This window comes from Sinohyriopsis cumingii, unplaced genomic scaffold (genome assembly GCF_028554795.1).
Source record: "Sinohyriopsis cumingii isolate HCF-2022 unplaced genomic scaffold, ASM2855479v2 utg000426l, whole genome shotgun sequence".
In the NCBI taxonomy this organism is placed as follows: Eukaryota; Metazoa; Mollusca; class Bivalvia; order Unionida; family Unionidae; genus Sinohyriopsis; species Sinohyriopsis cumingii.
The window spans coordinates 2,350,778-2,367,472 of NW_028315897.1; the positions used below are offsets into that span (position 1 = coordinate 2,350,778).

Here is a 16,695-nt window from a genome sequence, read left to right on the forward strand (position 1 = left end):
TCGGTTGTTGTTTTCACAATACATATTTTAAGAAGTTTATGGTTTTCATTTTTCTATTACAAACATTACGTGACTTTCATTTATATCTTCGACTTTTTCTACATCAACATTAAAAATGTTGTATTGTTGATATCACATGACTGTATTGCCTTTGATGTCATTGACATGTAGATTTCAAGAATAGTGTAGTCACGTGACTAGGAACGCAAATGGCCAGATCCCGGTCAAATTTCTCCAACGATGTACTTTCGTCTAGTCTGTCAGCGGATTAAAGACATAACGAATGCTATGATTGCGATTTCTGAGAAAATAAATCAGATTCTTATCGGTTTCATGCAGGTATATTTTGATGAACGGTCGTTCAAGTATGCTGGGCTGGCTAGTAAGCAGCTACCCCATGTCGACACCAAATGGTATCGGCGAATTCCAACTTTTCGATAGGGAGGGTCTTCAAATATCAAAAATCGGGTGGCAAGGGTCATAGCAAGCTCTGACTAGTAAATGATTAGATTGTCTTTTTGATCAGTCAGCAGTATTAACATTGTGTTATATAATGAAGTTTTAACATACTGGAAAATGGATAGGTGTATTTCTTTCAATTTAAAAAATATTTTGTTTGCCATCAAATAATCATTATGAAGGTTGAAAATAGTTTTAAAGCCATTAAGGTACTGTTCTTCATGCCTGGACTTTTGACTCATCATTAGAGCTTTTAAAATACTTGTATTCATCCTGTTCGTTTGATGTTATTATAGTTATTACAGTACTGTTATTCATGCATATTGTTATGTATATTCAGTTGGTATTGTTGTATGCTTGAATTTTATCCATAAATGGGGATTGAGCTTTAGTGCATGCCTACCTTATGTGTTGTGTGTAAGTTATAAATATATGTTTTATTGAATCTGAGTTGAAAGATCTAGCTTTGATTATGTCCTTAGAATGTTCTAGAAATTGACTGGTTATAAATTTGGTGGAATAATGACCAACATCCTCGTTATCATATTGTCTTAGGGTTTTGACAAAGCATGTGTTAAAATAAAAAATGAATATTCTTTTCTTTAACATCAGTCTTTATTGAATCAGTATTAGTTGTGTTCATTTACAATTAGACATAACTTATTCCTGTTAAATTATTCATTGGAATTACGCAATGATCAGTGGCTGTTTGACTAACAACACTAGTTTGGATTCATTGTGAATTCATTCAAAGACATTCTGGATTATATCATTATGATGCAGCAAGATTATGGGTATGTTGGCAGATTCAAGACCATTCATACATCAGTACACTCAAGGTTTGGAGCTCATTTGGAGTATTCTATACTTTAGAATTGTCCTTGAACTTTTCAAATTTTAATTTTATAAATTACAGCATTGAATTATATCTTCAATTTTATGAAACTGGCTGCTTTGCTGTTTCTGTTACTTAGTTTAAGACAATAAAGTAGTATCACCAGGGCACCGTATCAAAAAACATGTGCCCAATATATTTGTAAGCTTTTACATACAACATTTGTATGTGATTATGGGTGTTTTATTAACCCTAGTTTCTCTTACACTTTTACAAAACTTTTCGGCAAGTACCAATCTCCCGTAAGTGGCAAGTATTTTGTAAGTATGTTTGTGGAGAGTGAGGGTCACATGGTAAGGTAATTGTGAGATGCACCTTGAAATTCCAGTTTACACCGTATAAGTTGGTCTTTCTCTAACAAAACTAATACGAAACATTTATAAATGTCCTCTGTAAAAAATAATGTAAACATTATTATGTATGTGATACATTGTACATGGTTGATTAGCCTTAAAAGTATAAACAAGTGAGACATCAAATCATTAATTTGATATGAGTTCAGATACACAGTGAGCTATTCCATATAGTGTGATATAGAAGATATTGATGTTAGTAATGATAAATAACAAGATGAGAAAAAAACGAAACCAGTAAATTAAGTTCTTTTGAATGCTTTTGTTTATGACATATACAATTTTCTTTACAGCATGTTTACCGGTGACAATGTTGACATTTTAACTCTCTGCTACTTTCACTTATTTATTTATGTATGTATTATCATAGTTTTTTTAACATATTAATTCTTAAAACTTAGTTGATACCATATATAGTTGGTTAAAACTATTGATTGTTGACATGGATCTCAAACTAATAAATATAGATTTATAAACCTAATTATTTATCAGATTGTATTTCTTTTGTAGTAATGTCTCATTAAATAAAAAATAATATAAATCATACTTCTCATATACAGTAGTTAAAACAATGATCTGATGTGGTCATTAATTTAAGTTACATTTATGCTATGAAATGCGTATATGCTTGTGTCTGTCTATGTCTCCACCCTCACTGTGTCGGTCTCTCTCTCTAAATCTCGCTTTCTCTCTCATACGTACACACACGCACATATGCACCCTTTGTTTTCAATCAGAATAACCTTTCATTCAATATAACCTGTAGGTCCAAGAATGTTTGCATGATATGTTTGGGGTCATTGTATTGTTATTGTTGTTCCTGCTGACATCTTCATCACCATATTTGTAACTTGCAGGTTCACTATTTTATTTTTCTAATTTATTATCTGCATCCCATAGAGAAGTATTTCTTAGACATATGGAATGTTTATGTGGATATCTTCATGAATCATACTTACAAAAATGCGCAAGATTAACTTACGTTTAAAACTGGTCAAGCTTGTATAATAAACATGCGTTGAATTATAAGTAGGGTACTGGTCTTTTGACAAAACATTACCGATATTAAGGTACTATTATTTAAGCCTGGTGTTTTGACAATCATTACAGCTATTAAGTTATTATTATTTAAGCCTGGTCTTTGACTATCATTACAGCTATTAAGGTACTAGTTTTTAGTCTGGACTTTTGGCTATCATTACAGCTATGAAGGTACTATTATTCATGCCTGGTCTTTTCATTCATTGTTACAACTATTAAGGTACTAATGTTTAGGCCTGGTCTTTTAATTATGATTACAGCTATTAAGGTACTAATATTCATGCCTGGTCTTTTAATTCATTGTTACAACTATTAAGGTACTATTAATTAAGCATGGTCTTTTGCCTATCATTGCAGCTATTAAGGTATTATTATTTAAGCCATATCCTTTGAATTTCATTACAGCTATTATGGTACTATTATGTAAGCCTGGTCTTTTGTCTATCATTACATATATTAAAGTAATATTATTTAAGCCTGGTCTTTTGACTCTCATTACAGCTATTAAGGTACTGTTGTTCATACCTGGTCTTTTGACTATCATTTCGGCTGTTAAGGTACTAGTATTCATGCCTTGTTCCTTGACTATCATTTCAGCTATTTAGTTACTATTATTTAATCCTGGTTTTTTGACTATCATTGTAGCTATTAAGGTGATATCATTTATGCCCGGTCTTTTCATTCATTGTTATAGATATTAAGGTACTATTATTTAACCCTGAACTTTTGAATATCATTACAACTATTAAGGTTATATGATGTATGCCTGGTCTTTTCATTCACTGTTACAGCTGTTAAGGTACTATTTTTTTAAGCCTGGTCTTTTGACTACCATTACAGCTGTTAAGGTACTGTTGTTCATACCTGGTCTTTTGAATATCATTACAGCTTTAAGGTATTCGTATTCATGCATGTTACTAATGCCTGTTTTTTTTTTTAAACTTGGTCTTCAATTTTTAACTTTGCTAATTGGGGAGTGTAAGATAACGTGAATTAAAATATTCAAATAATCACATGCTCATCACTAACTGGTATTCCCATGAAAGCATCCTTTTTAGCTGGGTCTTTAATTTTGTGCATTTTAGAAACCATGAAATCTTTACAAATTGTTGTTGTTTTAAATAATTATTTACTTAATGGCGTCAACCAAGAAAATTACCATTTGTCTACGAATTTACTGATTTTAATGGTACTTTCATTATCTTTAATATTTTATTTCCCATTTGTAAATCCGTGCATAATCCACTCTTATTTCTCTTTAAACTGTTGTTATACACCATAGACAAGGGATGTATGTGTGCCTTCTGTTATTCTTCCGTTAAGTATTTTTAGAAACCTTGTCCATTGATCAGACCAACCATTCATCCATCAATAACACCTTTGATTCCAGAGAAAACTACAGATAATTATTGCTTTCCTTTGTAAGGATGAATATCCCGCATATTAAATTTTTGACAGGACATACTGTCTCCTAATGTATCCAACATTCGGGTGGGGTTGTGCATATGACTCTTTTTTATAGTACACATTTTGTTTTCTTTGCTCTCCCCTATCCAGATGGTACACAGGAAAGGTCTACCTCATCCACAGGAGTGTCTAGTCTCTCTACTGAAGAGATATTGACCATCAAGAGTAGAATCAAACAGGTGAGTCATAATTGCTTGTCAGTAGGGTTGGGGTCACCAGGTGGATGGGGGATGGAGAGTCAGGATGGAATGTTAAAATAATTTAGCTACTCATTCTTTTCCTCAGTGGTTTCAGGCTTTCTCCCTGCTACTGGTATGTATTGGTGGTTGTAGGGTCGTGGTGGGTGGTTTGCCAAGGGATCTGTGTTTGCACCATTTTATACGAACTAATTAAGATCACATATCAGCCCCCAATACAAATATGTACAATTTTAGAATTATTGTAGATAGGTCCCTCATTTATTTTTATTTTTCGAGACTATGTACTGTAAATTATAATGTGCTTTATTATTTTGTTTTGCATGTTAAAGCTAATTTGTAAAAAAAAATATAAATCAGAGATCATGAACATTTTAGGTAGGTCTATGATTTGCAGTTGAATAGTAAACCGTATTGTCTTGATTTGATAAGTAGATAAAAATAGGTCAATCGCTAAATGTATGTCAACCCTCCCCAATTTGTTTTCATTGTATGCAATAAGATAATAGTCATATCACTAAATTAATGGGACAATGTAAAGGGTTGATATGTTTGATATGAATGTAGTCAACTTTGTTGATGATTACATTGTCATTGTAACTGTTGTTGATTTGTAGTTTTCTTTGGTACTTTATTAATGCACCCTCAGCATAAACAACAGTTTGATTTACAAGATTATTCAAAGGATGGACACATTGACTTCTATTGAACAGAATGATACATCCTTGGATAGTTTACAATGAATTTGTATCTCCAAAGTAAGCAATTACTTTAAAAAAAAAAAACATCCTTATATATTCAATATTAGTAACAATATTTAGATTGGACCTGTTAGTTGCTAAGTCAATTAAAAGATGCAAGAAAACACTGGCACGACAACTGTCCATCATCAATTTCCTTGGATATTTCTTTCACATGATGGCATCTTATGCTGTTAAGCGAAATGTTTGTATAATCTTGCAGATTCAGAATTTAATTTTTTTTCTTCGTACAGTTTGAAGTCTTTTATTACAGATTTTGATTTTCATGATTTAATTAGCACCCATAAAAAGTGAAGGATTTAGAAGGTTACCCTGTTATCGTAACATCAACAATGACAGTACATGTATCTACATCAGTATTATGTAGACGTGTTTTCTGTGATGGTTTTATTGAAAACATTTTGAATATCGTCATTGTGTAATATTTTATGTTTGTGTATGTTTGTGTTTATTTCCTTGACAATTATTAAATCTCCAAAAATATAATTTTGGCATCATTATTTGACAAAGGCTTTCAAACCATTTTATTACTGAAATTAATTCCATTTGAAACTAGCAACTCACACACAATAACCGCAAATGCTATTAATATATAGTGTGAAAAGTGGCATATATACTAAGTTTTGAGTCGATTCCAATTACAAACAATGTAGACTCTGCCATCACATATCACAGCAGATCATCATTTGTTATTTGTTCTACTGATTATTCCTATCAAATTGCAGACTTCCACATCTGCTGGCCATTCTGTCATGGCAGATATGGGTATTTTGTAGTTTTGGAGTTGGTCTAAACTTATAAATGAGTATTTATGGAAGTTTCATAGTCGTTTAGCAGAATGCTACATTACACCTAACAATAATAGTCCTTACATATAACCTGAGTCAGTCTGGGTGGAAGTTGACCAGGGAGTACGGAGAAAGATTAGATGACCAAGTAGGTTTGATACCTGAATGTCTTGGAAAAGTTGTACACAATTAGTAATTGTAAATGCCTATGGTTATTTACCCGTACGAAATTTTCCACATGGATTGAATATGGAATCCATACGTACTTTTATAGAAATATCCATATGGACATTTTTTATTCTATAGTTGAACCAATCTTATGGATTTCAGTGTATCCATATGGACATGTTATGGATATTATGTAAAATAATCATTCAAACCCAACTGAATAATGTTTTATATAGCATTCTTAGGTGCAATAAAAAAAAAACTCGGTTTATAAGCTATACAATATTGCTAGGACATACCCGAACCCCTTAAGATAATAAATCAATATTGTCAACAGAAAAATAAATTTATAATGTACATTACATAACATGCTGAATTCTGCATTTAAACTTTTGGTAGCTGTAGACTTCTTTCCTTCAATAAAAATTAAATAACATAAGACATCATCTGAACTCATTTGCCTTTATTTTGCCTTTATCGGTCAACACCTTGTAAAAATATTCAAATAACTGATTCTGTGTTTTTGGAACAATTCCCCGCCCTACTTGACTTTTGTAATGCCACTAATAGTAGTTTAAGAGCTTTAGATTTCAATTTCCATCTTGTCTGCCCTACAAAGCCACATTTGTCAAATCTATTAGACTATACTCACATATTCTACTTGGCAAAGTTTGTTAGCATACCAACCCACAGATGTGGCAACATATTAGACTGGATTGTATATAGACCTGACAATGTTATTTTGAGATTCATTATGTCTCCATTGAATTTGCATCAGACAACGTATAACATCACTTCAAAATGTATGCCTAATTAACAGAACTAAGCTGACTAATGATATTAGCAGCAGGGGGGGGGGGGGGCGAATCGGACATTTTGTCCAATCGTCATTTGGTTTAATTAATACTTTCTGCACTCAGCGGATCCGGTGTCGTCAGCGCCCGGTAAAAAAAAACGACGTCGTCGTCGGGGGGGGGGGGGTGGGGTCGTCCAATCGTCATTTGGTTTAATTAATACTTTCTGCGCGCCGATCCCAGCGTCGTCAGCGTCCGGTAAAAAAGCGCGACGACCGCGTCGATGTCATTGCCCCCCCCCCCTGCTGCTAAGAAGTTATTTACAATGATCTTACATACAGAGTGATCACTAACTCCTCCTCTTGTAGATCAATTAGGTTATTTGACTGATCGGTAAGTCTAAAATTAATTCTCGTTAAAAACCGATTATGGCATCGCATATAGACCGGATTAATCGGGCTCTCAACGATTAAGAATCCGGGAGGGGCTGTTGGTGAAAATGAATAAAGGATATACCCCTGTTGAGCTTGATTTGATTGCTTGGTATCTACCTGGTAACTCCCTTCGATAACATCGCACACTAGATTGATTGCTATCACCGATGCGATATTTACGTTGTATGGGGCAATATGCCTACCACCATCTCCGTTATCGTGTCTGAGGATAGTTGATGGACAGAAAAAATCATTAAGAGACTTTCTTAGTTCTGGCGCGTTGTATCCTGGAAACTTGAAATCGGGTAAATCGGCTTCTGTGATATTATACTCGGTTAGGAATTTTTGTTTATTATTATCGCTGCTAGCAGATATTATTTTAACGATTCGCTCATTAATATATTCCATGTCTGATATGAGTTGATTTAACACCTCAACGTGTTTTTGTGCTTTTGTTTTCCGTAGTTGTTCTAGTTGCAATCGGTAATTACGATTAATCTCGATAAAAGCACTATCGATATCATTTAAATTAACTGTGAACACGACGGACGATTCAGGAGTTTCCTCATAATGAAAATACCATTGCATGGTATTCCTGTCTTGAAATATAAACCCGCTGGGTAATAACGCGTTTTTCATAATAGACAACTTATTTCGATACCCGGGATTAATCTCATGATACGATTGCGCATTCGTGTGAAATTCCCGCGGACTTTCATGAGGTGGATTCTCGGGCCAACCTAGTATGGTTCTTATTGAACTGTTATAAATATCAACCATATACCCCGGTGTGCTTATTTCAATCGTCGACGATAACGTCGGTTCATGAACCGTAATAGCGATTTTTGATTCTTTTCCTGTGATCGATTTTATCCTGCGTTGAAATTCTTTATTGATTTGTTCTACTTGGTATGACCCAGTTGGTATTGTAACCTCCTTCCAGTCTGGGGTCCCATTGGGTTTATTTGTCCATGCAAAAACGAGCGAGTTATTAGGTTGTTGTCCGTTAAATGCTTCCGCTCGGATATTAGGCCAACTGTGATATACTCGCAATTTTGCCAGCGCTATTTCCTTCACTGGAATCGGAGAAGGGAAGTTTACACTGAATTCTGGCTTCGTTGATGTTATCGATATCATACTTGTTTGTACCGGAGTGGTGTTCTCCGCGATCCGTTGAAGTAATTGAAACCCTTCGGGGTTCAGCGACATTATTATTATTCGCTGTTTCTAGTGTTTAATTTCAACACCGAATATTAACAACCTGCTTGTTTTCAGGAGAATGTTTTAAGCCCATTGAAGTGGTTTCAGCCACGTGGTTTCCAGCTTCCAGTTGAAAATCCTCGATTTTTGACATCGCGGAGTCATACAACTGGACCATCGTGGAGAATTCAACATCGGATATAAACGAATTATCTATCGCCAACGAGATCAACCCGGATAATTTCGAGTACGCGTCGGATACTATTTGATGTTTTACTGTATACTCGTTGAGTTTTTCTGAGAACACGATGATATCTTTCTAGTGATTGCGTTGGCGACTCCAGCAATTGTTGTCGCCGCGGAGATAGCGATTGGAACAGCGATCGGGGCCATCATGGTCACCGTGGATAAAATAACACCGGTACCGGCTACTATACCTGACACCGAGTACACGACCGCGTCGATGGTGGTTATTTTTCGACGGTATTTTTTTATTTTTACACGGTATTGTTCGGAAAGCGTTTTCAAATTCGCGGAGAATTCTTTTACGGTATTGAATCGATATTGATGTGACGTCGGTGATACCTCTGATTCAATTACCTTGGTGGTCATTTTTATTTTAAAAGAGCTAGTGTTTTTAATTACTTAGATCCGCTACAAATTCCACATACCATGTAATGTTTGCCCTGGTTAAATTTCTATCAACGGCATAAATTGTAAACGGTTCAGTTGCGTCCTTGTCTATAATTGTTAATATTGTATTGTTAAACCCGGATGAACTCGACGATAATATATTAAACTGCATCATTGAAACCAGTGTTAATCGATAAATGCCCTTAACAGTTGCGGTAATATTTACTATATTCTGTGTAGGAGTCCAAGTGAATGATCCATGCCGAATCGTGTATACTGTGTTGATGGTGTTCTCGTGAGGGATTTTTATTTTTGTCATTTCCGGTAGTCTGTCTTTGATATCTGTAACATCAAGTTTGATTGTTCCTATTTCCTGTGTATGCGCGTCTATATTCCCCTTAATCGCTGCAACATTAGTTTTGATTGTTTCTATTTCCCGTGTATTCTCGGTCATACTTTTTTTGTTCGCTGCAACATCAAGTTTGATTGTTCCTATTTCATATGTATGCACGTCTATACCTTTTTTGTTCGCTGCAACATCAGTTTTGATTATTCCTATTCCCCGCCAATACGCGTCTACATTTTTTTTGTTCGCTTCAATATCAGTTTTGATTGTTCCTATTTCCTGTGTATGCGCGTCTACACTCCTTTTGTTCGCTTCAATATCAGTTTTGATTGTTTCTATGTCCTGTGTATGCGCGTCTACATTATTTATGATCGTTGTAACATCAGTTTTGATTGTTTCTATTCTCCGTCCATTCGAGTCTACATTATTTATGATCGTTGCAACATTAGCGCCGATTATTTATATTTCCCGTTCATGCACGTCTACACTCCTTTTGTTCGTTGCAACATCAGTTTTGATTGTTTCTATTTCCTGTCCATACGCAGTGATATCATTTATAGTTATTGTAATTTCATCCGATTTGACATTTTTTCTACCAAAGAATTTATCAACGGCGTTATCAACCCTGTTAAAATTTTTTCGTAACGAGGTAAATTGCCCCGACAGCGTTGTAAACTCCAAAATACTATTTTTTATCCCTACAAGATTCGGTTCGGTCACCGTCGGGGTCCCAAAAAAACTAGCAGTAGTGAGTTGTATATCGGTGACAGACTTTTGTATCCCCTCGAACTGATTTGCTTGCGCGTTAAATTTATCATAGAAATTTTTTAACGAATTCGACATGGATATATAATTGTCGCCCAGTGTATTTATTTTTCCATTTATCGTCAAGATGGATTCACCTGATTTAAGTCGTCCGTCGCCGGTATACAACGCGATAGTGTTCTCGGCGGCATTACGCTGTCGTATTAAAACGTCATCCAGCGACACATTACTGGATTTCAATTTACCCTGGCGGTCTTGAAATACAACTATTTCACCTGGGTCAACACTGGTTAGATTTAACGTATCAGCGATTTCATCCTCGATTAGTTTTTTTATGTCATCGGTGGCGAGCGTTTCCGTGGAATCTTTCAGCGCCGAAACCGGTCGTCCCCAGATATCAATCATTATTATTGTAAAAATACAGTGTTTTTAATTAACCCGCCGGGCCTCTACGACCCCACTAGTGTATTCGTTTACAACCACATGAGCTGGTTTCCGCGATGATGAAATCGCCGCGAGTACGTTCAATACCTCACGGCCGCATATCGGTGGGTCACTTAATTGCTGTGTTGGCAGCGTGGAATAAAAAACCGGGGCTGAACACGCCCGGATATACCGCATGAACTCGTTTGGCGGGGCTAACCCGTATGAATCAAAATAGACGATCGCACGCGGATCAATTGCGTATGCAACCCAATGAGTTCCCGCTCCGGAGGATTTATCGAGGTTAATTATACCGGTTTCAATATTCCTTGGTTTTGTCGGTAATTGATCCCTCATAAAAACACCTCTGAAGTTTTTTATCGCTAACGCGTTTGCGGCATCTATTAAATCAAAATTAGACATAGGAGTCATTAAACGGTTCCCGGTAGTCTTAGACCCTTCCCCGAGTACCATGAATACGGGGTTCCCGGTAGTCTTAGACCCTTTCCGGCTACGGGTCGTCCTCGTTTCTTTTTTTTATAGCCTTTCCCGGTTGCCTTCTTCAATGCCATTCCCGCCGCGGTACCAACGGCTCCTAACGCCGCCGCCTTCGCCACTGCTGGGGCCGCCGCGGCAATCAACGCTGGAATCGCAGCTAACAGCGGAAATATCCCACCGGTCTTTTCCATGTTTTTAATCGCTGCGGCCGAAAAATCTATTTGAACACCCTTTTTATTCTTCATCGCATCATTGAAATGTTTTATTTGACGCGCCGTCAACGATATCTTATGATTACCACCTGCCATCTGTGACGGCTTTAACGTTATTGTGGTTCCACATTGTTTAGCCGACTTTGATCGTAATTTCTTGACTTGACCATCGGTCAACTCTACACCGACAACACTATACGACATTTTTATTGTAAACGCGTTTGTGTTTTCAATTACATGTTTTCCACTGGTGCATCAACGATTCTCATTCGTCCACCAACACCTTCCAACAGCATTGATTTATCGCTGAGAATGACAGCAACCGCTCTATAATCAACACCACACGGGGCTATACGAGCTCGGAAGTGTATATCAACGACGGACTGTCTCGTTAAATCAAGATGTTCCAACGAAAAGTAATAAATCGGATACAGGTTTTTAAAATCAAGTTGTGATATTTGCAAACCGGTGTCGACGTTTTGATCACGACCCATATATGACAGCATCCGATGATACACGCGAGCAATATGGTTGTTGTCGTAATTAAGCTGTATATCCTCGGATGGTTCCTGTTGTCCGTTTATTCTCAGCGAAACCTCCCTGACTCCTAATCGATCAAATATCATATGGCTGCGTTCTTGATTACCCAATCGATCCCTATTCTGTAGCGCTATAAATATATGACGCGGGGCTGAAACGCCTTGTTTTGATGCCAGGTGCCATGTAAATGTATCAGCAACATTATCCTCTTTAGCATCAGTTGTTACCGCTAGCCAACTGAACAACGATTTTCCCCCCTGTTCCATAAATGATAACAATCGTGCTTCCATGGTAACTGATGGAGTTAACACCGGCATCCACAATGCTATTTTAGTTAAAACGACTTTACCGTTAGTGATGCCAGCAGCACGCCATATTGCATTGTTATCATCGCCCCTTCGCGCTAGCGCAATTGTATGCTTAGCCCCATAGATAACTTTTCTGACATTTCTACAGAATCCAAATATGTGATGGAGTGGAATCGCGCATGAAAACTGTCGGCGTTGTCCTTGTAATGTTACTACTCGTGTTGCAAACCCTAGATTAAAATTATCGTTAGTACTTTTTATAACAGTGAAATCAGCGCCTGGTTTTGCTCTGCGGTCTGGATTGGCTGCTTCAGCCTGTTGGTCAACTGCGGTATTTTCTTTCATCAGCACGTTAATGTACTGAATATGATCAGCGTTATTAGTGGTATCCTTTGCGAACATCATAGATGGGCCCGCCGATCTTGTATAATCATCTGAGTATCTTGCTAGCCCAATTATCGTCGTTGCAACATCAACCTCGCGTTCTATTGATTCAATTTCTCGCCTGTCAATAAGATATCTGGCACTCTCAAATAACGCCATGATACCGTTGTTGACGAAGCCAACTCGAACACGACCGTCATTTGCGTATGGTGCATTATCGGCAGCATTTGTTCCCTCAATTTCGATAAACGCTTCACACGGCAAAAAGTATTTACTGGTATCTTGGACTTGAAGTTCAATTCGCGATCGTAGGTCGGCTTGTGGTGGTTGATAGGAATAAAATTGATAATCACGGACAGAATCATCCCTGCGCACTGGGGCGTCCATATCAAACGCGGGATCAGCGGTTCGCGCAAACATTTTATTATTTATCATGTTGATGTTTTCAATTGCGAAACTCTTTGAGTGGAAAATCTACGATTTTCATCAACGTCGTTTTCGTCGTAAATTCTTTAAGCCACTTCCCGCTATCGCGTTCATGAGCGCGTTGGTTGTTGCATCGGTGGATGGCTTTGCCAGAGCCGCCAAGGACTCTAGTTTTTCTTCCACGGCGTTATTTATTACTTTACTGACATTTGCAGGCATCACTGTCGTCGATGGCATCACCGGTGGTTTCTGTTTTTTTTTTTCTCACCAACGATGCTAGTTTATCTCGTGGGGCAGAAAACACCCTTCCGGCAACATCTTCAATAGCACTAATACCCCTATCACGAATAACATCAATAGCCTTCATTCCTAATTGTTTGGCTAACGGCGCCACTTTTGGAGCCATTCTTGTAAATAACCCCGCAATGGTGCTACCGAGACCGTCTCCGTACCAAGCGCGGTATACAGGCAATCGTGAGTTTACCACGTAGACGCTGACTGGTTTATCATGGTTGTAGTGTATAATCATCTTTATTATAAAAACACCAGTGTTTTCCAATTAGTGATTGGTCAATCGCTGTAATGACCGTGGTCATCAAAACCGTCCACGAGTTCGTCTATGAGCGTTCGATATACATTAATGTCCATGATACCACCGGCAAATAACCGCCTGCAAATATCAGCGGCCTTATTGATTATTTCCGGAGAGTTATTTCCGGCTCGTTTTCCTCCTATTAGTACTTCCAGCCGTGATATATCACTGAGAACATTACCAGGACAAGTAACGTCTTTACCAACAGGGTATCCTTTTCCTTTTTTTGGTTTCCTACTTTTAACCTTATCGAGGAATGCTTTGTAATCGGTATCACCACGTGGTATTATATCCTTATATCTACTTGCTAAATACACCATTCTTGTCCATTTTTCCACCGAATTTACATTTTTCTCGTAGCCGCTATTGATATACATCTCTCGTGAATCCTTATCAAAATTTATGGCAGTAAAATTAACTAATTCTTCATCGTCAAGATTTCTGATTGTGTCTATTGTGCTCTTTTTAAGTACATTACGGGGTATATTCTCCTTTATCTCCTCCTGTTCTTGTATTTCTTTCTGTATTTCTTCCTGTATTTCTTCTTCTGGTTCTCTTGCGGTGGCGCCTAGTTCTTCTTCGTCGGCGATTTTTAACATAAGGTTCTTGTGGATCGGGGGGCGGTGCAATAGGTCGTGGTTGGCGCTGTTGTAGTTCTTTTAATACTCGTTCTTTTCGTTGTTGTTGCCGTGAGGTGGTTACTATATCCACGGGAAGTGTTTCTAAAGACTTTTTTGTTTGTTCGGTCTGAGCCGCTATCTTTTCAAGCGCACCGAGGACGGGCACAGTTGCCGCCGTAACATCTTTGGTCGCTTTAGTTACCGGGGCAAAGAGTTGTTCGCTTCCAACAGCAAAATCAGTTTGCATTTGTTTCCGCGTTTGAAGTTTCTCTCTCACTCTGTCTCGTAACGGTATAAACTTTTTAAGCGTTGCTAGTCTTTCACGTGCTAATCTCGTTGTAAGTGATTCACCTACCATTTATTATAAATAAAATTCTTCTAATTTTGTAATACAAAACCCCAACACGTCATTGCAATTACCAGGTCAAAGTATACGACGCAATCCGGGAAATCACGGGGAGGGTTTTAAACTAGTGGTTAGATGATAACACCACAGCAACGGCGGTGTCGCAGTAATCAGTACGCACATAGTTGTATAGGAAAATCCAGATTGATAAGAATTCTTGGAGGAGAAAATATACCTGCATACGTATATGGCAAAAAAAGAACTGTTGGTTTATTATTTTATTTGTTTTTTACTTGTACACACGAGTATAATCGGTGATTTCAATTGAGAGTTCTCTCCTCCACAGCGTCTTCGTCTAGAATCTTCCTGATGTTTTTAATTTTATTAGAGATTTCTCGACGGCGTTCAAAAGCCTGTCCGAGTTTTTGTCGTATTTTTTCAACGGTAGTAAACAATCCAATAAATGCATTTACGTCATTGCCATACAGGTTTTCATTGATCGTATATTGTAATCGCTTTATAAAAGAATACTCACGTGGCAAGGTATATCGACCTTTCTTTGATTGCTCGTTAATAATTTCATAATCGGACAATATTTTTTGGTTATCAAGCTTATCAGATAATACAATTCCTTGATTTTTTAATTTTGAAATTTCAGTTAAAATGTTATTGATGTCTTCGATATTCATATTCTTATAAACATCTTTATTTCTAATATAAAAAAAATGTTTTACAAAATGAACTCTAGGCGCATAAAGGTGCTGTTAACATCTTTACTGCCTAGAGAAATATGTGCGTGATTATGGACTCGTATAACATGAAGTTGCCACCGCATCTTCATGTTAACAGAGAGTATTATGATTGGACGGCACACCCGTTTGGCAACGCCGCTGGCGCCCTATGACGTCAGAGAGGCCCATCGGTTACATTCACATCTTGGAACCCCTTGGGTGCCTTCGCATCCATCTGAGCCCAAGGGAACCCCGAAACATACATCTCCGGGAGGGAGGCCTAGGGTGACAAACGTCATCGTAGACCGCCCAGACGATATGCTTGGGGGACGTACGGATATATTTACAATGACGGCACAAGACAGCACAAACATAAAACGGCGGGGCGGAACTCGGCCGATTCGACCAATCAAAAGCAACCCAATTAAATTAACCCGGTTGCATGATTGTGAACAAAAGACAACCACACGCCCGGGTCAAGTGCGTGGGTTAGTTTTGATTGATTGAATCGGCTTTCGAAAGCCCCAGGCTTATAACGAGTCGTCTTATATATAAGGTGACTAATACAACCGCGTCAGTCACAAGGTGTGTGTTAATTTGAATTCCCTTGAATCGTTAAATCCTTGAATACTTATTAATGGTGTTTCACAGCATTTAAATGAAACCAAATATTTGAATAAAACATTAAAAAAAAGAATACAGCTGTTAGATAACAGCGTGTATTTCATTAGTTTTCATCGTAAAATGATTAATTAATCGTAACATTAATTGGACTTCAAGGGACGTAACTCTTGTCATGCGACGCTATCACAAAACGAGTTATCTCCCTTTGATGTTATATATGAAAATCGAATTCTGTGACCCGTCTTTTTTGAGATCGCTGTTTGATATACTCGTTCTGCTACTTTTCGTACTGAGGCACTACAAATATCGAAATATTTTCCTGCCTCATTCATCGACTGAAATATTTTTTCCTGGTGCGTCGATGTATCGAACGATTTGACCCCCCTTGCTTGCTTTGAAAACTTGCCAGTTTGGCCTTTTTTATTATTTTGACTCTGAGAGATGGCTTGCAGATTACACAGGTTGTTATTTTGAGGACATCCATCAATGTGATCAATAGCAAGACCGTCGTTGATCAATCCGTTAAACGCTTCATAGATTATTCTATGAACGTAATAGCTTTTTTCCCGGCACCAAACATCAAATACCCCTGATTATTTACGGCACCAACCGGCTTCTTCAGTCTGCGGTTTCTAACAACGCCGTCGCGAGATGCCTCGTAATTAACGAGCACAGGATGCGGCTGAAATT

General features: G+C 37.5%; 1 protein-coding gene across 1 annotated transcript in view; it reads left to right on the top strand.

Moving 5' to 3' along the window:
• The window catches only part of LOC149774073 (tudor domain-containing protein 1-like), a 99,183-nt gene that overhangs the window by 31,104 nt on the left and 51,384 nt on the right, over positions 1-16,695 (top strand). Inside the window, exon 5 of the mRNA XM_089945772.1 lies at positions 4,306-4,394. Coding sequence (XP_089801898.1) covers positions 4,306-4,394 — 89 coding nt within the window. The remainder of the gene's footprint in view (positions 1-4,305; positions 4,395-16,695) is intronic.